The 23,839-nt window shown below is 36.1% G+C and overlaps 1 protein-coding gene across 2 annotated transcripts in view; it reads right to left on the bottom strand.

Moving 5' to 3' along the window:
• Window positions 1–23,839, bottom strand: part of ABCD2 (ATP binding cassette subfamily D member 2) — a 67,508-nt gene that overhangs the window by 5,736 nt on the left and 37,933 nt on the right. For both annotated transcript variants that reach the window (XM_047742380.1, XM_047742379.1), the window contains exons 8-10: window positions 13,479–13,624; window positions 8,258–8,342; window positions 1,104–1,229 (exon numbers count right to left, since the gene is read on the bottom strand). In XM_047742380.1, coding sequence (XP_047598336.1) covers window positions 1,104–1,229; window positions 8,258–8,342; window positions 13,479–13,624 — 357 coding nt within the window. The remainder of the gene's footprint in view (window positions 1–1,103; window positions 1,230–8,257; window positions 8,343–13,478; window positions 13,625–23,839) is intronic.

Below are 23,839 nucleotides of genomic sequence, written 5' to 3'. Positions count from 1 at the left end.
GGAAAGACGAGACTAACGTGTACAGAGTCCACTGTAGTTACTAATATATCAAAAGAAAAGATTTTGATTGAAGAAACAAATATCCAAGTAGATGAGTATACTATGAATGAACAAGTGTTTTTATGGCTTACATATACAGTGCATTTCAAGTTCCTTATAATAAGTAGAGCAGCATACTATAGTATAGAGAGTGTGATCATGGAAGTTACTTTCCTCATTTTTCTAATTCTCAGTTTCTTCATCTCTAAGGGTCTAATTAGACTACCTATACTCAATATAGAGTTGTTACGAGACTTAAATAAAATGAACCTGGAACAGAATAGGTGCTGAATCTGCAATAGCAACTATTATTATGTGATGAATCAGTAGAAAAGTAGGGGAATGGTAAAAGGTGTTATTTTTTTTTAAATAGGGGAAATCCTTGGGGTGCTTGGGTGGCTCAGTGGGTTGAAGCCTCTGCCTTCGGCTCGGATCATGATCCTAGGGTCTTGGGATCGAGCCCCGCATCGGGCTCTCTGCTCAGCAGGGAGCCTGCTTCTCTCCCTCTCACTCTCTGCCTGCTTGTGATCTCTGTCTAATAAATAAATAAAATCTTTATTAAAAAAAATAGGGGAAATCCCATTGAGTTTAATGAGTTGTTATTTAGAAAATATTTTCATTCATTTTTCCTTAAAACAAAACTCCTCCCCCAGAAAAGCTTTTTCCCCTGTGTTTTCTCCAACTTAATCATTTGGGAGAATATTAAATTGTGGAATTTTTTTCCTGGATTTTGAAAAAAGGGCTAAAAAGATGATATAAAATTACAGAAATATATTTTTCCCAGTACATGCTATGCATTATGAATATTTTCAGTTAAAAAATATCACGCAATTTTTCAATTTATTTTCAGAATTATTGGAATGTGATAACCATTTTCAAATAGCACATTAATCTTACAATGTTAGGTTTTAGGGTATCTACACTACCAGTGAGCAATTTAATAGAAATATAGGTAGAAAATAAGTGAAATAGTCTATGCTCTATAGTGAAAGTTTAGGCAGAGTTATTCTCTGAAAAATATAAAGAAAAACCATCTATTGCAAATTAACATTGGGAACACTCACCACAGAGAAGGCCTGTGTGTTATAGATAGTAAGGAAATCCCAGCGCCTTTTGCAGCCTGAAATATCTTTCCTTCGACATCAATGCTGACAGCACTGGTACATTCATCCAGCAATGCATATTTTGGTCTCGAAAAAAATAAACACAAATAAATGAATGATTTTCCTATTTGAATTATAAGTCTTTACATGGACATTAACTTCATTAATTTATTTTTTTAAGTACGCTCTATACCCAACATGGGGGCTTACCCAACATAGGGGCTTGAACTCACAACCCCCAAGATCAGGAGTCACATCCTCTACCAACTGAGCCAGCCAGGTACCCTGCAATGTTAACTTTAAAGGAGCAAAAGAGTATATGACATTATTAAAGGTGATAAATGATAAAGCAAAAGAGTAGTCATCTTCCCTCTTTGGATTAGAATATTACAATCTTCTTTAATTTTAAATAGATTTCTGGATGCCTGTTCACTATACAATAGGCTTTATTGTTATGCAGATGAGTGAATCATGGGTGTGAGACGTAAGAAAGATGAGGCAGGTCACTGAGTGCATTTTCCCACAGAAGGCAAGTTCATTCCTGGTGACAGGTTCTGACTAATTGCATGAAAAATACATTACAGTAGCTAATTATCAAACAGGCCAAAAGCCTTGTTAGCAAAGATTTATTGAGAAGATAACTTTACCAACCATGTAAGTACCAGAGCATGATTAATGGAATTACACTGCTACAAGATTCTGCAAAAATGGTATGCCTAATCTGACAAATACAGAGTAGGCATTTAACCTGGTAACACTGAGACCCTGCTTTGCAATCAAATTCCCTTTAAAAAAAAAAAAATTATTTATTTATTTGACAGAGAGAGAAATCACAAGTAGGCAGAGAGGCAGACAGAGAGAGAGGGAAGCAGGCTCCCCGCTGAGCAGAGAACCTGATGCGGGGCTGGATCCCAGGACCCTGAGACCATGACCTGAGCTGAAGGCAGAGGCTTAACCCGCTGAGCCACCCAGGCACCCCTGCAATCAAATTCTTAAGGGAAAAAGAAATCAGTAAATATTTTTCTGATTATACTCAGTTAAGTTTTTTTTAGCTTGATTTTTACTTTGGAAATGACTATCTACTACATTCAGAGGCACCTAACATTTGCTACCATTTCCTTCTGTTTATTTTCTTCCTTTCCTCTCAGCACCCCCTTGCTCTTATCTTTCTTTTTTCCTTTCCCTGTCTTCCTTCAAGCCTATCTGGAATTTAGGTACATATATGGTACTCAGCAACATGACTAGCTTTGTTAATGGGACCAAAGGTCAACTCATGCACTGTCATTCAGTATTTATTTCAGAGCTGAAAATCAGTATCAAGTATTTACCAGGACAATTTCCTCCATGAAGATATTCTGATCTTTAAAAATAAATGACAATGAGAAGGTGAACATGAAAGCCAGTAATAATTTCTCCTTCAGCATACTTATTTAGCACTTTAACTTGTTTTTATAAGCTGGATTTGTTTACTAATAGGATCCTGTTACCTATTCCAGGGAGGATAGTCAAGGCAAGTAGATGCAGAAGTCAAGGTAGCTTTAACACCCCCTTTGACTTTAGTCAAAAGTCACTTTTAGTCAAAAGTGAGTCAAAAGTCACTTTTAGTCAAAAGTGAGCTCTCCATGCAAAGAACTGCAAGACCACTGGAGAGTCCCCCTAGCATCAACAGAAAGAGTTGTGCTGATTGGCTTTTGGTTACTGTTCTGTTTAAGTATTAAGCACTATTTCTTTGTCTCAGACTTGGTTACAGTTTTGTGTATAATTTTTTTAAGTAGAAAAAAGGAAGAAGAAAGGAAGAATAAAAGAGAACAATTTGGGATAAATATTTCCTTTTCTGTGTAAATCTCTTTTTAGCAATTTAGTTATTTTTTATACTGTGTCATTTTTCAGAGTGCTTTGAGGTAAACAGAGAAGAGATGCCATCTTAGAATTAGAAATAAAGTATATATCTTACACTCAGTGGTCATGGTAATCCTTAGGCTAGCAGATGCAAGATAGATTCCATAGTTTTGTTTTCTTGGCAGAACTGGTGTGTGCGCGCGCACACGTGTGTGTGTGTGTGTGTGTGTTTGTACTTAAATTAAGCAATAGCTGGAATCTGGGCTGATATAACTAAATAAAACACTAGAGAATATTGTTTCTCTGATTTTCCTTTCTTTTTCTTTTGGTGTAACATCAGAAGAGGGATCTTTGTGAAGGATCTAATCTATTCCTCTTAGGACAGAACTTTTCTGATCATTCTTTAAACATTAAAATTAAAATCCTCTCAAAAAGAGTGTACTACTATGACACTTAATAATCCCTACCAAAATTCTCCATTTTAGCTAGCTTAGGTCTTTCATACTGTAATTCAAATCTTCTCGTTAATCCTTTTAGGATGAGGAAAGGCAGTCCTCCTTATTTTACTTTTCTCTCACTGGGTTTAAAATTTCTCTTTTATTTTGTTTTTCCTCAACAGATTCTGCTTTTCAACAACTTGCTCATCTTCATGGATCTTTCCATAGGTCATTAAATTTTCTTTCTATTGGTATGTTTGAAACTTGATGTTCATTTAGTCTCACATTGTATCCCAAAATTTTTTTTTTAAGATTTTATTTATTTGTCAGAGAGAGAGGGAGAGAGAGCGAGCACAGGCAGACAGAATGGCAGGCAGAGGCAGAGGGAGAAGCAGGCTCCCCGCCGAGCAAGGAGCTCGACGCGGGACTCGATCCCAGGACGCTGGGATCATGACCTGAGCTGAAGGCAACCGCCAAACCAACTGAGCCACCCAGGCGTCCCCCAAAATATTTTAAATACCAAGTATCAACTATTTGTTTACAGTTACAAGTACTTAAAAATCTCTTTGGGTTGAGATTAATGCCTCTTGCACTTTGTTACAGTGTTTATTTTATTAACACACTGACACAGTGGGAAATTTATGGTCACATTTTACATCCCATCATATTATATTTCACCAAGTATGCTGGTGATCATATTACTGAATATTTATGGACAAGGCTCAAACAGATTCAGGGTGATAGTGGGTAACAGCTGGTCATAAACGTCAAAGAGTAAAGTTTACTCTTGAATCTCACCACATCATCTAAGAAAGGGGCATTCTAACATACATTGCGCTAAAAATTCTGAGGTAGCAAATTTTGGTTTGTAATTTTTTAGCTCGCCATATTCTTTTTTTTTTTAGTTTTTATTTAAATTCTAGTTAGGTAACCTATAGTATGATATTAGTTTCAGGTATACAATGTAGTGATTCAACGCATACAATTCCCGTTGCTCATCACAATAAATGCTCTTCTAAATCTCCTTCACCTATTTCACCCATCCCCCCACCCAACTCCTCTGGTAACCATCACTTTGTTTTCTGTAGTTAAGAGTCTCTTTCTTGGTTTGCTTCTTTCTCTCTCTTTTTTTCCCTTTGATCATCTGTTTTGTTTCTTTTATTATTATTATTTAAATTTAATTAGTCAACGTATAGTACATCAATAGTTTCAGATATAGAGTTCAGTTACCGCTCAGCTGCATATAACACCCAGTGCTCATCACATCATGTGCCCTCCTTAATGCACAGCACCTAGTGTTTTGTTTCTGAAATTCCACGAGTGAAATCATATGATACTTGTCTTTCTCTGACTGAGTTATTTTGCTTAGCATAATACTCTCTAGTTCCATCCATGTCGATGCAAATTAGCTTGCTATATTTTTTAGTTAACCATGCACATTATTATAAATACCATGTTTTTTTTTTCTTTTTCTTTAGATTTTTTATTTAAATTCAATCTAGTTAACATATAGTGTATTATTAGTTTTGGGGTAGAACTTAGTGTTACATCAGTTGTACAGAATACAAAGTGCTCATTCCATCAAATGCCCTCCAAAATGCCCATCACGCATTCCCCTCCCCCCACATCCCCTCTAGCAACCCTCAGTTTGTTCTCTATAGTTGAGAGTCTCTTATGGTTTGCCTCCCTCTCTGTTTTTTATCTTATTTTATTTTTCTTTCCCTTCCCCATGTTCATCTGTTTTGTTTCTTAAATTCCAAAACACCATGTTATTAACACAATATATTTTCTCATTAAAAAAAACTCCAGCCAGACACCTACAGGCCCAAAATAGAGTCACTTGTGCTAGGTCCATGTCACCAAACTGGGGCTTACTATCTAACCTGATTGCTGGTTCAACCTTCCCCAGGAATGTAATCTGAACTGGTCAGTCTAGATTTTCTTGGTCAACATTGGTGAGGTAATCAACCTAATAAGACCCTTTAGACTCCCCATAGGAGGTGAATTTGTTCATAACTTCCTTACCCTGCTTTTAAAAACTATTCCCTTTCTGTATCCCTTTGGAGCTCCTCTCTACTTGCTAGATGAGCTGCTGTCTTATTCATAAATTGTTCAATAAAGCCAATTTTTTCTTTAAAATTTACCTGAATTTTTATTATTTAACATAGGTAATGAGATAATAGTTTTTTTACTTATCTAAATTTTCTACCTTTATGAAATGAACGTATAATTATATTTTAATAAAATTATTTAAATATGTTCCTTTTTCAAAGATAAATATATTATTTTAAAGTCTAAACTAAAATATAATTATGCTTTTAGCTCTAATTTCTAGTTTACAAGAAAAATTGGAGATTAAAGAAAGAGGTAAAAGATTCCATAAGGAAGTAATCAGAGGATCTAGAATGAGCACTTCTTATGGTACAACTATATTTCTTTTTTTTTCTTATACCTCTCTCTTTTTTTTTAATTTAAATTCTTTGTTAACACAGAGTGCAATATTGGTTTCAGGAGTAGAATTCAGTGATTCATCATTTACATACAACATTCAGTTCATCATAACAAGTGATGATTCCCATCACCCATCTAGCTCATCTCCCATTCATTTCCCTCTATCAACCCTCTGTTCTCTATCTCTAACCCTATTTCTTTAGCAAGTCAATGACATACAAGATTGGCGGGTGAGTGGTGGTGGTGGTGGGGCACAGAGTAGCAGAGACTTTAGTTTGAAAATGATTAAAAGAGGGGCGCCTGGGTGGCTCAGTGGGTTAAGCCGCTGCCTTCGGCTCAGGTCATGATCTCAGGGTCCTGGGATCGAGTCCCGCATCGGGCTCTCTGCTCAGCAGGGAGCCTGCTTCCCTCTCTCTCTCTCTCTGCCTGCCTTTCTGTCTACTTGTGATCTCTCTGTCAAATAAATAAATAAAATCTTTAAAAAAAAAAAAGAAATCTCTGAAAATGATTAAAAGATGTAACAACAAAATTCAATATGTTTGAACAAATCAACTATGAAAATATTTTTGAGACAACTAGTGAAAGTTTGAATATGAGCCTGGTATTAGATGACTTCAATTTTTATCAGTTTTATTAGTGATGATTAGCTATATAATGGTAGCTATTATGTAAGACTTAACTTTTCTATTTTTTTTAAATTCTGAAGCATTTTAAAGCAAATCCCAAATATCATGGCATTTTTTTCCTAAAAACTGTGGCATCAAGAAAATATAGGAAAATTAAGTGTGGTAAAATGCTACACTTGGTGAATCAGTGTGGTGGGAATGTGGGGATTCAACTTACAATTTTTTCTTTGATGGAGTTTTGATGTTTTTTCCATAATAAAAGGTTTTTTTAAAGAACTGATAGCCAACTGATTGCTAAGTGAGGGCTAACTAGCTGCTAAGTATTTAATGAGGCTTCCTTGACATACACACACACACACACACACACACACACACACACACACACACATCTATGGCTCCTTTTATCATTATCTTTAATTAAAGTTCACTATAAAAGTATTTCTGCTTCTATTGTAACTCCTTCAGAGTGTCACATCTGCCCCAGTATACAGCCATAAACTGTGCCATTTAGGCGTTCATGTACATAACTCTAGTTCTTTTTTTCCCAAAATGGTTTATTAAAACTGAGTAATGTATTTCTTGTCTGCCTTCTGCTTTGCATACAACTCTGATTCTCATTGCCAGAGGCCTAAGATTAACAGAAAGAGACAGACAGAGACAGAGAGATCTTTTTTCAGAGAAGAATAGGACAAATAAGAATATTTCAGAATAGCTTTAATATTTCTTACCAGCTTCTTGTGTTTGATATCCTTGAGCCTCAAAAGGCTATGAAGCTGGTTGCAGAGAGAAGTTTTATCAGGAGAAATTATTTCCTGTATCTCTCTTTTTCTGAGTCTATTAAGACCTGTGCTGGCTGGTTCCTTTTTGCATTAGATAAGTGTCTGATTTTTAAGAGGAGCTTAATAGGCTACTGAGTGCTTGAAAAGTTAATTTAGCTTGAATTTAATAATTTAATTCAGAAGTAGTATTGAATGCCTACCTACTGTGTTCACCCCAGTATAACAGTAGTTATGTATCATCATTACATTTTAAAATTAGTAATAATCCTTTCAAACATAGGATATATGTGAATTTAATTCTGTCATCCAACATTGCTCAACTTAAAAAATAGGAAAAAGTACTGGGAGATTTCCAACACATGAAATAAAATAACAAGAATATTGAACCTGTAAATTCTAAAGCATTAGTTTTTCCTTTTTTCCTTTCTTTCTATTTTATTTGGGTATAGTTGACACACACAGTTGTATAGTTTCACGTATATCACATAGTAATTGGACAAGTTTACACATTAGGCGATGTTCACACAAACGTAGCTGTGTCTGTCCCCAGACAACACTATTACAATGTCATTGACTATATTCCTCATGCTGTGCCTTTTTTCTGCAATTAATTCATTCCATAACTGGAAGCCCGTATCTCCCACTCTCTTTCATTCATTTTGTCCATCCCTCCATCCCCCAGGAAGATAATTTTATTTTATTTTTTTTTTTTTTAAAGATTTTATTTATTTATTTGACAGAGAGAAATCACAAGTAGGCAGAGAGGCAGGCAGAGAGAGAGGAGGAAGCAGGCTCCCCGCTGAGCAGAAAGCCCGACGCGGGGCTCGAACCCAGGACCTGGGATCATGACCTGAGCCGAAGGCAGCGGCTTAACCCACTGAGCCACCCAGGCGCCCTGACCCAGGAAGATAATTTTAAACTAAAGGTGAGGACATTGAATCCTGTCCAAAGATTTTTTTTATTTACAATGATGACATACTTACCTATGATAAAACATGCGAGCCATGCCCATTCTTTGCTTTTCCCCTCCAGACAGAACATCTTTCCAGTCCATAACAGCATCCCATCCTTAAAAATATATAACATATATTTTAACATATATTACATATACATATACATACACGCATGCGTATGTGTACATATAACATATATTTTACCCTGGACAATTGATTCCTGGCAAGTTTAAATTATTAATACCAAAGGACATGGTATTTTATAGAACATATGCTTGGATACTAGAGAGCCTCATTTGTAAGCATTTTGGTTTGTTTAGATTTCTTATTTTTTAAAAATTTTAAAAGGATTTTATTTATTCATTTGACAGAGATAGAGATAGTGAGAGAGGACACAAAAGCAGGGAGAGTGGGAGAGGAAAAGCAGGCTTTCCCTCTCAGCAGGGAGCCAGATGCAGGGCTGGATCCCAGGATCCTGAGATCATGACTGGAGCGGAAGGCGGACGTTTAACAACTGAGCCACCCAGGCACCCCCAGATTTCATATTTTTTAATGTTAATAATTCCTTATGCTGATAAAACATGTTCTAAGAATACAAAATACAGACACTTTTAAAATTTGTTTCTGAATATCTCTAAAAAGTTGGTATATCTATGCTTATTTTGGAGGGTGGTAGGAGAAAAGACCAACAATTTACACAGGCCTATTGCTAAGTCTACAAAGAGTAAGACAGAAACTAACTAAATGGCTTCCATGTGCCTGGTACTTTATATGAGTATGTATAGATATATACATGCATATACATTTATATAAATTATGATCACATTTCTATAAGCACACCCCCCCCCACAAACCCCTCCAGGAATGGAATTATGAGACTTTTATTTTCTAAGTTACACATTTTTATAATATGTAAAAATTTGATGGTTTTTATTATTTTTATGGCTTATCTTTTTTGGGGGGGGGCCTAGGAGAGAGATGGCCATATCAAATATTATCTGTGAGAATATCAGAAAATAAAGCAGAGTAGACAATGTCTGATATTCAGAGAGCAAAATGACTGCCAAAACTTGACACATACATTCAGTACAACAATTCCCAATCCCAAGTATTCAAGGCTTAGTTCTCCCATTTGGAAAAAATTCAGGCTCTTTGCCCTCCTCTTTATCCATCAGCTGAATTTTCACCTTTATTAAACTTTCTAAATAAACTTGGACAAAGGGAAAGAAAATAGGGAGTGTAGAGTCTTTGTTGTTTTTGTGCACTAGGTTGAAAAGATTTTCCCTATTTCCTAATAATACTCCCCAGTGGGTACCACTGTTCATTTTTTTTTTTTTGTAAACTTCCAAGAATTTTCTGTTCATTTAAAAACATATCCTTACAATTTTATATTAGGAAAAAAATCTCAAAATGTCATCTGATTTAAATAAAGTTCTTGCTTCTAGTGAAAACTGTTGAAATACAATTAATTTCTCTGTATAACTGAATTTTATAGCATGTATGAAACACAAGCAAGGATTTGAAAAATAAGTTCAGATTGCTACACAGTCGAGAAATAGTCCGGGCTTAATTTTTTTTTTTTTTTTTTTTTTTTTCCCTGCCAACTGAGAAAGCACAAGAGAAAAGTATTTGGGTCAAAGGAAACTTTAGCTTTACATATTTAAATAAATCATGTCCTCTGTTCCATTCAACCCAAAAGTTTTAGTAGGCAGTGTTGCTTGATCATAGAACATATAAATCAAAAGTCTGAGTTATAATTTCACCTCTGATGCTGATTTAGTGAGCTGAGGCCAGCAAAGAAAACAGTTTTCCTGCTTCCTTGAGATGTAGGTATTGCTCTAGTTCATATTAACATTTGTTAACACTTTTACTCTTGTCTATTTTGTAACCTTTTGCATGGAATCAAATGTAGTTTCTAATTCCGCCTTTAAAGCAAAGCATTTCTCTAAGCAAACTATTAGCTAGTTTAAATAGAACTTCAGTAGGCTTCTTCTAAAGTAAGTGATGTCATTTCAAATTTAGGTGCTTTCAAGCTTTGCTTAAAAACATGATTAAGTGAGTAAAGAGTAGTCCCCTTGTTTTTGTTTTTATGCGCAAGGATATAACAGTTCTTATTAGTGTCTAAGAAGCTAGAAGATAGCATAGCACAGTGGCATGGCCTAGTATAGAACACTGACTTTCAAGTGAGATCTGTATTTGAATCCCTGTCATAACAATAGTGAGCCCCTGGGGAAGTTTCTAAACTTCTGAATTTCACCTGTGAAAGGGGTTATTAAAACCCATATCATGAGAGAGTTATAAATGTTAACTAAGATGACAATGTACATTGCTTAATGTGTTCTGCAAGGTGAGCACTCAATAAGCCATAACAATTACTGTTACATTATTAAGGTTGGAACATTCTTTTAAAAAGCTCTTAAACTTCTTGATGATTTCTAAAAGAATACAATGGTCCATGTTTATTATAAATTTCTATTTAGGTGATTGGATTTCAAGTTTACCCAAAATAATTTCCTCGAGATTAACATGCAGCATTTATTCTGCCCTGGGAAGGAGAGGACCGTGTGAAAAAAAAAAAGACAATCTGCTTTCCATATTTTCAGTATTTGTGACTCATGTTTAGAAATGTCACAAAAATAAACAGAATAATGTCTCTTGTCTGCCTCATTTCTGATAAGAATCAAATGAAATAATATATATGAAATTTCCATATAAACTATCGAGTACCACCACAAAAAGACAAAATATCATAGTATTAATATTATGAGTAGTAATTTTACCATTAGTTACTAATTTGTGTGCATTTACTATGTGCCATTATTCTAAATGCTCTACAGAGAGTCTTTTTTAAAAAGTTTTTAATTCCAGTTAGTTAACATACAGTGTAATATTGGTTTCAGGTGTACAATATAGTGATTCAACACTTCCATAAAACACCTGGTGCTCATCACAAATGCACTCCTGAATCCAACCTCCCATACCCCTCCCCTGTGGTAACCATCAGTTTGTCCTCTATAATAAAGAGTTTGTTGCTTGGTTTCTCTCTCTCTTTTTCCCCTTTCCTCATTTGTTTTGTTTCCTAAATTCCACATATGAGTGAAATCATACAGTATTTGTCTTTCTTTGACTTATTTTGCCTAGCATAATACTCTCTAGCTCTGTCCATGTCATTGCAATTGGCAAGACTTCATTCCTTTTTATGGCTGAATAACATTCCATTATATGTATATACACAGACCACCTCTTCTTTATCCATTCATCAATAGATGCACACTTTGGGAAGCTGGCATATCTTGGCTATTATAAATAAATAATGCTGCTATAAACATAGTGATGCATGTATCTTTTTGCATTGGTGTTTTTTTATTCTTTGGGTAAATATCCAGTAGTGTGATTGCTGGGTCACAGGGTAGCTCTATTTTTAACTTTTTGAGGAAACTCCATACTGTTTTCCAGAGTGGCTGCACTGGTTTGGATTCCCACCAACAGTGTAAGAGAGTTTCTTCCTCTCCACATCCTCACCAATGATTGTTTCTTGTGTTGATTTTAGCCATTCTGGGAGGTATGAGGTGATACCTCCTGGTGGTTCCGATTTGCATTTCCCTGATGGTAAGTGATGATGAACATGTTTTTATATGTCTCTTGGTCATCTGATATCTTTTTTTGAGAAATATCTGTTCATGTCTTCTGCCCGCAAAAGCTTTTTATTTTAATGTAGTCCCAGTAGTTTATTTTTGCTTTTATTTCCCTTGCCTCAGGAGACATATCTAGAAAAAATGTTGCTAAGGTTGATGTCAAAGAGGTTATTGCCTATGTTCTCTTCTAGGATTTTTATGGTTTCAGGTCTCACATATAGGTCTTTAATCCATTTTGAATTTATTTTTGTGCATGGTGTAAGAAAGTGATTCAGTTTCATTCTTTTGCATGTTGCCAACATGCAAACATGTTGCCATGTTTCCCAACACCATTTTGAAGTGACGGTCTTGTTTCCATTGTATATGCTTTCCTGTGTTGTCAAAGATTAATTGTCCGGGAGCCTGGATGGCCCAGTCGGTTAAGTGACTGCCTTCAGCTCAGGTCATGATCCTGGAGTCCTGGCATCAAGTCCCACATTGGGCTCCCTGTTCAGTGGGGAGTCTGCTTCTCCCTCTGGCCCTCTAACCTCTCATGCTCTCTCTCACTCTCTTCCTCTCTCTCAAGTAAATAAATAAAATCTTAAAAAAAAAACAAAACATTAATTGACCATATAGTTGTGGGACTCTTTGGAGAGTCTTATTAGTTGCTTAATCATAGGAAACAAACTGAGGATTGCCGGAGGGGAGGGGTGCTGGGGGATGGGGTAACTTCATGATGAACTTTAAGGAGGGCACGTGATATAATGAGCACTGGGTGTTATATAAGACTGATGAATTACTGACCTCTACCTCTGAAACCAATAATATATTATATGTTAATCAATTGAATTTAAACAAACATTAATAAAAAATGATTTGACTATTAGAAAGTAATTCTTTTTTAAGTTCATATGTATAAGTGTTAATTCTACTTTTTCAAAAATGTCTTATGCATAAATCACATACTATAGAAGTCTGTATTTTATCTGATTCTCTATGTGCTACTTGAAAGAGAAAAAAAAAAACGTGTTGGTAAGACTATGGGTCTGAAAATTAAAAAGTAGGGGCACCTGGGTGGCTCAGTGGGTTAAAGCCTCTGCCTTCAGCTCAGGTCATGATCCCAGGGTCCTGGGATCGAGCCCTCCATCGGTCTCTCTGCTCAGTGGGAAGCCTGCCTCCCCCCCTCTCTCTGCCTGCCTCTCTGCCTACTTGTGATCTCTGTCTGTCAAATAAATAAATAAAATTCTTAAAAAAAATGAAAATAAAAAAGTAATTCTGTGATATCTACTTCTCAAATTATTAAACTTAATATAAGCTGGGAACTTGACAGGATAATATTTCTGTCACAGACTTTACATACATCTAGACTGATGGTGGCCTCAAGGACAATTGTATACTCAAATATGAAGGAAAAACTGTTTTCAAATGCTAGTAGCAGACAATAAAAAGCCTAGTGTGCTGCAGGAAATATAATCAAGCAGAAAAGAGGATGTCAGTAATGGAAAAGCAATAAATGCTATAAAATCTGTCTTCTGTATTTATGTTCTAATAGTAGCATATGTTCACATTAAACCATAGACTATTTACCCAAGTTTATTTTTTTGAAACAAATGCATTTTAAAAGTGGTATACTTTACCTCCTTCTCTTTGAACTATGTGATAGAGGTGGACATTGTGTAGAATGCATTCCAGATCATGGTCTGTATAGCCTTTATCATGCATGTCATCCACGGAATCAGGATAGATGACTTGATCGCGAAGACTTCCAAGAGACATGTATGGCCTATAAAACACCAAGCACACAAGGAATCCTAGTACAAGGCATCTTAGTTTACTCAGACCTCATGGTCTGAAAACTCCAGAGGAGACTTTAAATATCATATGTCGAGGTTTACATTTATTACCTGGTGATGAGTATTTCTCTCTCAGGTATGACAGGATTACACTCTGATATGTTCACATAAAAATTCACTGAGACATGGGATGCCTAGGTGGCTCAGTTGGTTAAGCGGCTGCCTTCGCCTGAGGTCATGATCCCAGTATCCTGGGATGGAGTCCCACATCGGGCTCCTTACTCAGCAGGGAGCCTCCTTGTCTCTCTGCCTCTGCCTGCCACCCTGTCTGCCTGTGCTCTCTCTCCCTCTCTCTCTCTAATAAATAAATAAAACCTTAAAAAAAAAATTCACTGAGACATAGCCATGAGGAAAAAGTTGTATATTTTCAGTGCAGAAATACCTACCTTGTTTCACTGTATTTTATAAACATTGCTTCTGCATTTCATCTAAAATTATTTGGTTTAAATATAAAATTTGAGGTTTTGATCCAGGGATGTGAACAAGCAAAACCTTTTGAAAATGCCATTAATGGGGCACCTGGGTGGCTCAGTAGGTTGAGCAGGGACTCTTGGTTTCAGCTCAGGTCATGATCTCATGGGCGGTGGGATTCACTAGCATCAGGCTCTGGGCTCAGGGCGGAGTCTGCTTGTCTTTCTCCCTCCCTCTCTGCCCTTCCCCCCAACTTGTGTGTGGGACCATGTTTACACTTGCTCTCTCTTTTGCTCTAGGATAAATAAATAAATAAAAACTTTAAAAAATAAATAATTAAGATGCCATTAATAATAAAATGAATGCAAATTAAAACTACACTGAGGGGCACCTGGGTGGCTCAGTCGTTAAGTATCTGCCTTCAGCTCAGGTCATGATCCCAGGGTCCTGGGATCGAGCCCCATATCCGGCTCCCTGCTCAGCGGGAAGCCTGCTTCTCCCTCTCCCACTCCTCCTGCTTGTGTTCCTTCTCTCGCTGTGTCTCTCTCTGTCAAATAAATAAAAATCTTTAATAAAACTACACTGAGTTTCTTACTTTTCAAATTGGTAAAAGTTCAAAAACCTGACAATTCAGCTAGCAAATATAGAGAAACCAGTACTCTCATACATTCGTGAAAATGCAAAAATGTACAACCTTTTGGAGGGGATTTTGCAAAGCATCAAATATTTTGGCCTCTGACCCTCTTGCAATTTATTTTAAAGATATACTTCCAAAAAATAACAATAGGAGTGCATAAGATCCATTGCAGCATTATCTATAATCGCAAAATACTGAAAACAATCTAAGTGTCCATAAAAAGGAGACTGAATAAACGACAGCACCGACACTATGGAGCTGTAAAACAGGATGTGGATGTTCTCTGTAGAGTGATTTTCCATAATATACTTCTAAGTTGGAAAGCAAAGTGCAGAAGTAGATGTATAGCAGGGTTTCTGAACTGCATTATGGATGTATGGAACCAGTACTCCTTTGCAGTTGAGGACCATCTTACATACTGTAGATGTTTAGCAGCATATCTGGTCTCCACCCACCAGATGCTAATAGCGTCTACTATAGTAGTGACCCTTCCCCCAATAAAAAGTCTCCAGATATCGCCCCCTAGAGGACAAAATCACCTCCATTTGAGAACCTCTAATATACAGTATACTATATGCAAAATGAAAGCAAAATAAGAAAGTGTACATTTACCTGCTTACCTTTATAAAAGGAAACACAGTAAACCAGAAATTAATGAAATTGGTTACCTATTGGAGATTGGAGGAACAAGGGAGAATGGATAGGGAAGGGAGTGAACTCTTTAAGTATCCTTTCTATATGTTTCTACTTTTAGAATCATGTTATATGTTATTATTCAAAAAAACAACATGAAACCAATAACCAGTGAAGGTAGGTACCTTAAAATTAAATACAAACAGAATAAATGAACTGAATGGTATATCAAATGAGTAACAACCACATAAAAGGGGGAGGAGATACTGGGAGATACTGGTCTAAGTAACTTGAACCTGGCCACACAATTTCAGCTGAAGACCAGAAGAACCACAAAGAAATCTTAAACGTTATTTGGCAAGTTTTTTGTTGGTAATGATTCAGGAGTAGCAATTCTGAAACTATTTTACCTATGTTACAGGACTGACCAAAGAAGTAAACATTTTAATAATGTTAGGAGTTAGTGTGCTCCCTCTGAAGAAAGAATTTACAAACATGATGGGTGAGAAGGTAAGAAAAACTATAATATTTCATTTGAATTCGAATGTCAGTATGATTCATGCTTTTAAAAAAATCTATTTCCTCTTCTGTCTACACTTGGTGTATCCTGACATTATCCTCTGAGAAAGACCCAACATCATTTAGGCAGTGTAGTGGGTTGAACTGTGGACCCAAGAAGATATGCCCAAGTCCTAAACCACATGTACCTGTGAATGTGACCTTATTGGGGTGGGAGGGATGTCTTTGCAGATCTAACTAAGTTAAGGATCTCCAGATGAGATCATCCTGTATTACAGAGATGGGCCCTAAATCCAGTAAGTGCCCTTATAAGCAGAGGAGAAAGGAAGGGAAGAAAGTCATGTGATGGCAGAGACAGAGATTGGAGTTACGCTGTCCCAGGGCAAGGAATGCCTGGCAGCAAGAGAAGCTGGAAGAGGCAAGAAAAGACTCTATCCTAGAGCTTTTTTAAAAAGTAAAGGCCTGCCAATACCTTGATTTTGAACTCCTGACTTCCAGAACTATGAGAGAATACATTCCTGTTGTTTTAAACTACCAAGTTTTTGGTTACCCAGCGGATTTCGGAAACACGTAGTATTCTTGCACCAAAAAAACCCCAAAAAAAAACCAAAAAAGGCGTAACCTGAATCATAGCATCAGGAAACTACCAGACAAATCTAACTTAAAGAACTTTCTTAAAATAACAACAGTTCTGCACTCTTTGTATATCAATGTCATAAAAAATAAAAATAAAATAAGAGAAGAGAAAATAAAAATAAAAATAGAAGCTGAGGAGGTAATATTAAAAGAAACGAGAGCAACATGACAACTAAAATGCAAATGAATTGAGAGAAAGAAGTTATTATAAAGGATAGTATTATGACAATTGGCAATATTTAGATATAGAAAGTGATGGGGCACTTGGGTGGCTAGTGGGTTGAGTGTCTGACACTAGGTTTTGACTCAGGTCATGATCTCACGGGTCACGGGATCAAGTCCCAAGTGGGGCTCTGTGCTCAGTGGATAGTCTCCTTCAGGATATTGTCCCTCCTCCCCCTTCCCCATGTACTCTTTCTCCCTCATGTACTCTTTCTCCCTCTTTCTAAAATAAATAAATCTTAAAAAATATATTTATAAAAAAATATGGAGAATTGTTGGGGGTCATTGACAGGACATGACTGCCATTTGACCATGAGCTGCACTGGGACAACTGGAGACTCCTCACCCCCTCACATGTGCTTGGAGTGTATACTCTGACCACCATTCCCATTGCTGGAAACTGTTTCCAAGGAAGCAGCCTTGAGAGAACATTGTGTTGTTGGGACCATCTGGATGCTAGATGTGACTGAACCCAGTTAAGGCCTCTCTACAAATTTAAGATTCTGGTGGGCAAGTGCAGAGATCCATTTACCTTGTAGCCAACCATGACAAGCCTTATGTTAATGCCTCTGCTTCTCAAACCTGCCACCTATCAATCTGGAGTAGTCTCTTCCCTCTTCTTTCACTCCCCGTGTACAGGGGCCAGTTTGTGAACCAGCAAAAATATGTTTAGGTAAAAATATTAAAGCAGTGTTAATTTTTATGAATTTGACTATTATATTATGGTTATGCTAGGTAATATCTTTGCTCTATGGAAATACATCCTGGAGTAGTTAGGGATGAAGATTTATGATTGCTGCAATTTACTTTAGAAGGGGGGGTGGGAGAAAGAGAGAGTAAGTTGAAGGTTTTAAATATAAATGTTTTTGTAGATCAATTGTCTACCTATTTTCCCATAATATGAAAATGATTCAGTTGAAGGACAGATAACATAAGGTTATTTTACGACAGGCTTAACTAACATTTGAAAATAAAAATATTTATATTTTAATGATGCATATATACACTCATATAAAGATTTTCAATGGGATCTTTACAAACATGGGAATCCCTGGTCATATTTTAAAAATTAAGATATAGGAGTGCCTGAGTGGCTCAGAGGCTAAATATCCAACTCTTCATTTCAGCTGGGATCATGATCTCAGGGTCATAGGATCAAGCTCCAAGTCAGGCTCTGTGCTCAGCAGGGAGCTGCTTGAGATTCTCTCTCTTCCTCTGTCCCTCCTCTGCTCAGGCGCTCTCTCTCTCTCTCTCAAATAAATGAATCTATTTAAAAAATTGAGATATAATTCCCATATCATAAAATCCACCCTTTTAAAGTGCACAATTCAGTAATGTTTAGTATATTCACAGGCTCATGTAACCATCACCACTATCTGATTCCAGAACATTTTCTTCACACCGAAAAGACACTCTATATCTAATAGCTGACAGTCCATTCTTCCATTCTCCCAATCCCTGGCAACCACTAATCTACATTCTGTCTCCATGGATTTGCCTATTCTGGACATTTTGTATACACAAAATCATATAATATGTGGTCTTCGGTGACAGCCTTCTTTCTGTGAGCAAAATGCTTTCAGGTTCATTAACGTTGTAGCATGTAACTGTATTTCATTGCTTTTTATGGCTGAATAATATTCTACTGTATGAATATGCCACATTTTGTTAATCCATTCATCTGTTGCTGGATATTCCAGTGGTTTTCACTATTTGGCTGTTATAAACAGTGGGCATACACCTAACAGGGGAATTGCTGAACCATATAACTCTGTTTACTTTTTGAGGAACTGCCCAACTGTTTTCTGAAATGACTATATCATTTCTGGTCACATTTCTTCTGCCATATCCCTATATCTTCCTCTCCTGCCTTTTTCTTTACCTGTCCCCCTTTAGGCTAACAATATTTAAAAAAAAAATAGAATTAGGACACACAGTTATTTTGTTTATATTATATTAAACATTCATATAATGTGACAATATCTTAGATTTTTATCTGGTAATAATAATAGTAGCATAAAATAGAAATTGGTTATCAGAGCCAATGAGTAGTTTTTCAACTGGTACTCTGAGACTACTTAAAGAAGAAATACAAGGAAACCATAGTGGGCAGTACTTCTGCTAACTTCCAAAGTGACACCAGCTCCAATTTAATGTAAATTAGAAGCACAGATATATCCTATACCTTAGTGTAAATTCCAGATATAATTCGATCTAGCGAACAGCCATGACACAATATAAAATGGAGATAATATAAAATGGAGACTATATCTGAACATTCATTTCAGAAATGTTTCTACAGGATTCTACCATAAGACTTGATTAACTGGCAATATTTGATGAAATCATATTTTATATCTATATTCCAAGGAAGACAGTAAAGAGTTGTGGTTGTGATAATATGCTTTGGAGAGATGGTTCTGGGCTGGAATTCCAATTTCACTATTTACTAGCCATGTGACCCAAATTTTGAACTAGAGCTACCTCATTTGGAAAGTAACTTACTTTATTCCATTTGTTATGAAAACTAAACAAAGCAGTGGGTTTTTATAAAGCATAAATGAAGCACTGAAGTTAGAGTACTTAGTAAGCATAGGTACACAGTAGGCACCCAATAAGTTTTCAAAGAAACAAAAGTTCCTTTCTACTTAGGCTTAAGACTGCTACTTATGTGAAAAGGCAACATCTTTTTTTTTTTTAAGATTTTATTTACTTATTTGACAGAGAGAGAGAGAGATCACAAGTAGGCAGAGAGGTAGGCAGAGAGAGAGGGGGAAGCACGCTCCCTGCTGAGCAGAGAGCCTGACGTGGGGTTCGATCCCAGGAGCCCGAGATGATCCGAGCCAAAGGCAGAAGCTTAACCCACTGAGCCACCCAGGTGCCCAAAAAAGGCAACATCTTAAAAAAGAACATATGCAAAAGAATTTCTATTTAACCAGCTAAGAGATGTGTGGTTTTATACCACATAGTAAATTTTTATTATTTCACAAGATTAATAAATAATAAGTACCTAATTATGTAAATTTTAGTGATTATATTCTGTTAAGCACTCAAGAAAGCATCTCAGGTTTACCTAGAAGTAATTTTTTCAGTAACTCCAGCACCATTTAGTTCACTGGAGTAATTTATAGGGTCTGAAAGATCAGTGCACATAAGACTGCCATAGGCTTTCTTTGTAAGAACTTGGAAGAGCAAAACTTCAAAACTTCTTTAAAAGGCTAATTTAGGAGGCGCCTGGGTGCCTCAGTGGGTTAAAACCTCTGCCTTCGGCTCAGGTCATGATCCCAGCGTCCTGAGATTGAGCCCCGCATCGGGCTCTCTGCTCAGCAGGGAACCTGTTTTCCCTTCCCCTCTCTCTGCCTGCCTCTCTGCCTACTTGTGATCTCTGTCAAATAAATAAATAAAATCTTAAAAAAAAAATAAAAAATAAAAGGCTAATTTATGTTATTTATGATTTCTTCATGATTTTTGAAATCTGTCAATTCTCTGATGAATAGATAAGGAAACTTATTTAAGGGCTCTTTTTTTAAAGATATTCTCTCTTTTTTTTTTTAATGATTTTTTTTTTTTTAAGATTTTATCTATTTATTTGACAGAGAGAGAGCACAAGCAGGGAGAGCAGAGGCGGAGAGAGAGGGAGAAGCAGGCTCCCTGCTGAGCAAGGAGCCTGATGCGGGGCTCCATCCCAGAGCCCTGGGATCAGGACCTGAGCTGAAGCCAGACACCTAGTGACTGAGCCACCTGGGTGGCTTAAGCTCCATAAGGGCTCTTAAGACAAAGTAAAATAGTTACGTTTTTGCAATGCTAAAGTTTTTACTGAGTTTATAGGTCTCATGACATTTTGAATATGCACTCTTGAAATAAGAGTCTAAACAGAACAAAAAAACATGGCGTTTAGCTATCCAGTTTTTAAAATTCAATCAGCATGAAATTTAAATAAAATGCCAACCCCTAAACATTTTATGATGCAAAAATGAAGAACTGCAAATGTGTCCACATAACTTATTATTTGAGCTATCATTACTCAAAATGATAGAATAGAACATGAAAATTGCTACTTTGAAAATTTATGTGAAGGGAATGCAAATGAAATTATATAAGAAATATTTATAAAATTATAAATTTATAAGGATTCAACAAATGCTGCTTTATTAGAGTCCCATTTTCTTTCAATTGTTTTACCATCATGTAAAATGATAAAAACAACACATTCTATATGTGTTTAATGTGGTACATAGCAACTAAGGGTACTTTATTTAAGAGGGGGAGGGGCAGTGGGAGAGGGGTAAAGAGAGAATTTTAAGCAGGCTCCACACTCAGCACCAAGTCCAGTGTGGGGCTCCTCACAACCCTGAGATTATGACCTGACCTGAATACAAGAATCAGTCACTTAACCAACTGAGTCACCCAGGCACCCCCAAATAAGGACACTTTGATAGATTTTATTAATATAATCATTTCAAAATATTATAAAATTGTGGTTACCACAAATTCTTTTGAAAAGCTATGTCAAAAAAATTGGGATAATGCTGAATCTATTTGAAAGCACAGGAAACAGAGGACCCTATATCCAATATTTATATAATTAGTTTGCTTGTGATCTTTTCTGCTCAAAGGCCTAGAATTTTACAGTTTAAGCTAGCTCAAGTTCCTCTAGTCTTACTAAAGTTATACATAATGGATAAGCACTTAAAGAACCCTTTACTAAGCGTTCCTTTCTAAATATATAGAACTATTCAGATTATCTTCTAAATATTTTAGGTAGATCAGTTACCATGTCAGAATATTGTTAGCTTACTTGCTCTGGCCCATCGGAGAGGGAATCACGCAACATACCTACTACAAGCAACAAAAGAAACAGATTGCTTATAATTAGCAGCTATCAGAAAATAAACACTAATTTTAATTTACTTCTCTAAGCAAAACCCAGAATCACCTCAATTTGTTGTGGAAAAGATACCCGAATAAACTCCTAGGTATCACATTACAATTTAAATAATTATTTTTATTTGAACAATTACCATAATTGTTTTTCTTTGTAATCTGGGATTACTTCAAGTGTACCTACATTTCAAACTGTTAATTATAGGGGTGCCTGGGTAGCTCAGTGGGTTAAACTTCTGCTTTCGGCTCAGGTCATGATCTCTGGGTCCTGGGATTAAGCCCTGCATAGGGCTCTCTGCTCAGCTGGGAGCCTGCTTCCTCCTCTCTCTCTGCCTGCCTCTCTGCCTACTTGTGATCTTTCTGTCTCTCTCTATCAAATAAATAAATAAATAATATTTTTAAAAAATCTGTTTTATAAGTAAAATGAAAGTTATTTCAGATTATATCCATTCTCAGTGATTATGGCTTTTTATTTTATATTATGAATGTCGCAGGGTACTTCTATAATTTGTATTCTACTCCCTACTTTTCTGTGTTAACATTTAGAAATCTGACAATTTGGGGTGCCTGGGTGGCTCAGTGGGTTAAAGCCACTGCTTTTGGCTCAGGTCATGATCCCAGGGTTCTGGCATTGAGCTCCCGCATTGGGCTCTCTGCTCAGCAGGGAGCCTGCTCCCCCCCACACCCCGCCTCTGCCTCTCTGCCTACTTGTGATCTCTGTCTGTCAAATAAATAAATAAACTTAAAAAAAAATTAAAAAATAGAAAAAATCTGAAAATTTATGATTGTTTTAGTAAAATGTGTTAGCAACTACTAGGGTTTATATTCATATATTTTTATATTGTTCTGTATTTTTTCTCTTTAATAGAGTTAAAAGTAGAAAAAAAGACAAAGTATTGAGAAATGTTGGCTGTCTTTTGTGCTTGTTGTCTTTGGAATGATCACCCAAAATGCTAAATGCTTCATTGTCATCTGGAATTTAATTGTCAACAATGTTGACAAAAATTTCACAGCAAAACTAACTGTATTTAAGCATGAGATGTGTTAAGTTTAAGGTACAGCTAAGTACTGCTGTGTTACCATAGTGATAAGAGGTTGACAATCAGAAAGCCATAAAATCTAGCTATTAATAATTCAAATAAATGTACACAATGGGACCAATCATGTCATCAGATCCTTTCATGAATAACAAGAATTAAATCTGAGTTTTCAATGCATTAGTCATTCCTAATATTCTTAAAAATATATGTGGCAAAAAAGAAGTACTCAACTGAAAAGAGATATTACTATTACTGCAATCTTATTTTTAGGGTCTAGATTTCTAGGTGCCAAAACAGAGATGTGCAGAGCCTCTGAAGAGCAGGGACTATATTTATTTTCAAGTAATAAGAATAATGTTAGTGGAAAAATCAAAGTATTATTAACCTGATAAAAATGCAAACCTCTTAAAAATCAACTTTTGTTAAAAGTATTTATCATTAGGGGCGCCTGGGTGGCTCAGTGGGTTAAGCCGCTGCCTTCAGCTCAGGTCATGATCCCAGGTCCTGGGTTCGAGCCCCACATCGGGCTTTCTGCTCAGCAGGGAGCCTGCTTCCTCCTCTCTCTCTGCCTGCCTCTCTGCCTGCCTCTCTGCCTACTTGTGATTTCTCTCTGTCAAATAAATAAATAAAATCTTAAAAAAAAAAGTATTTATCATTAGATTACTATATGAAATTTCTGTTATTTGACTTTTTGATCTATGAAAATTTTAATTCCATATGATTCAACTTAATAACTGACCATTAAATAAGGAAACTTCAGATGCAAAGGAAGACTTTTCACCATTACTATTTTTATAAAAGAATAGAAGTTATTTTTATATATAAATAGAAGACTTAAATATGAAAAAAAATGCATCCTAAACATTTTTTTCCAAGTAACAGGAAACTAAAGGAAATTATTTACATTTATAGATTCCTTTAAGACAGTTTTTTTTTTTTTTTTAAATGAATGTGCCCTTTACTACACAGGAGATACCAAAATGTGTAATTTACAATTCTGTCAGCCAATTCCTTGAAGATACTTATGCAGTTCACTTGCTTTGAGTCTAATAATCAGAAAGCAAAGGAATAGAAGTAATTTAGTTACAGCATATTACTTAGCCTTCTTCATGGCTAAAATAATTCCTTTTACAAAGGACACGTTAGGGGCGCCTGCGTGGCTC

This window comes from Lutra lutra, chromosome 8 (genome assembly GCF_902655055.1).
Source record: "Lutra lutra chromosome 8, mLutLut1.2, whole genome shotgun sequence".
Classification (NCBI taxonomy): domain Eukaryota; kingdom Metazoa; phylum Chordata; class Mammalia; order Carnivora; family Mustelidae; genus Lutra; species Lutra lutra.
Note: the sequence above shows the minus strand (reverse complement) of the source record. Positions and strands in the feature narration are given on the sequence as shown.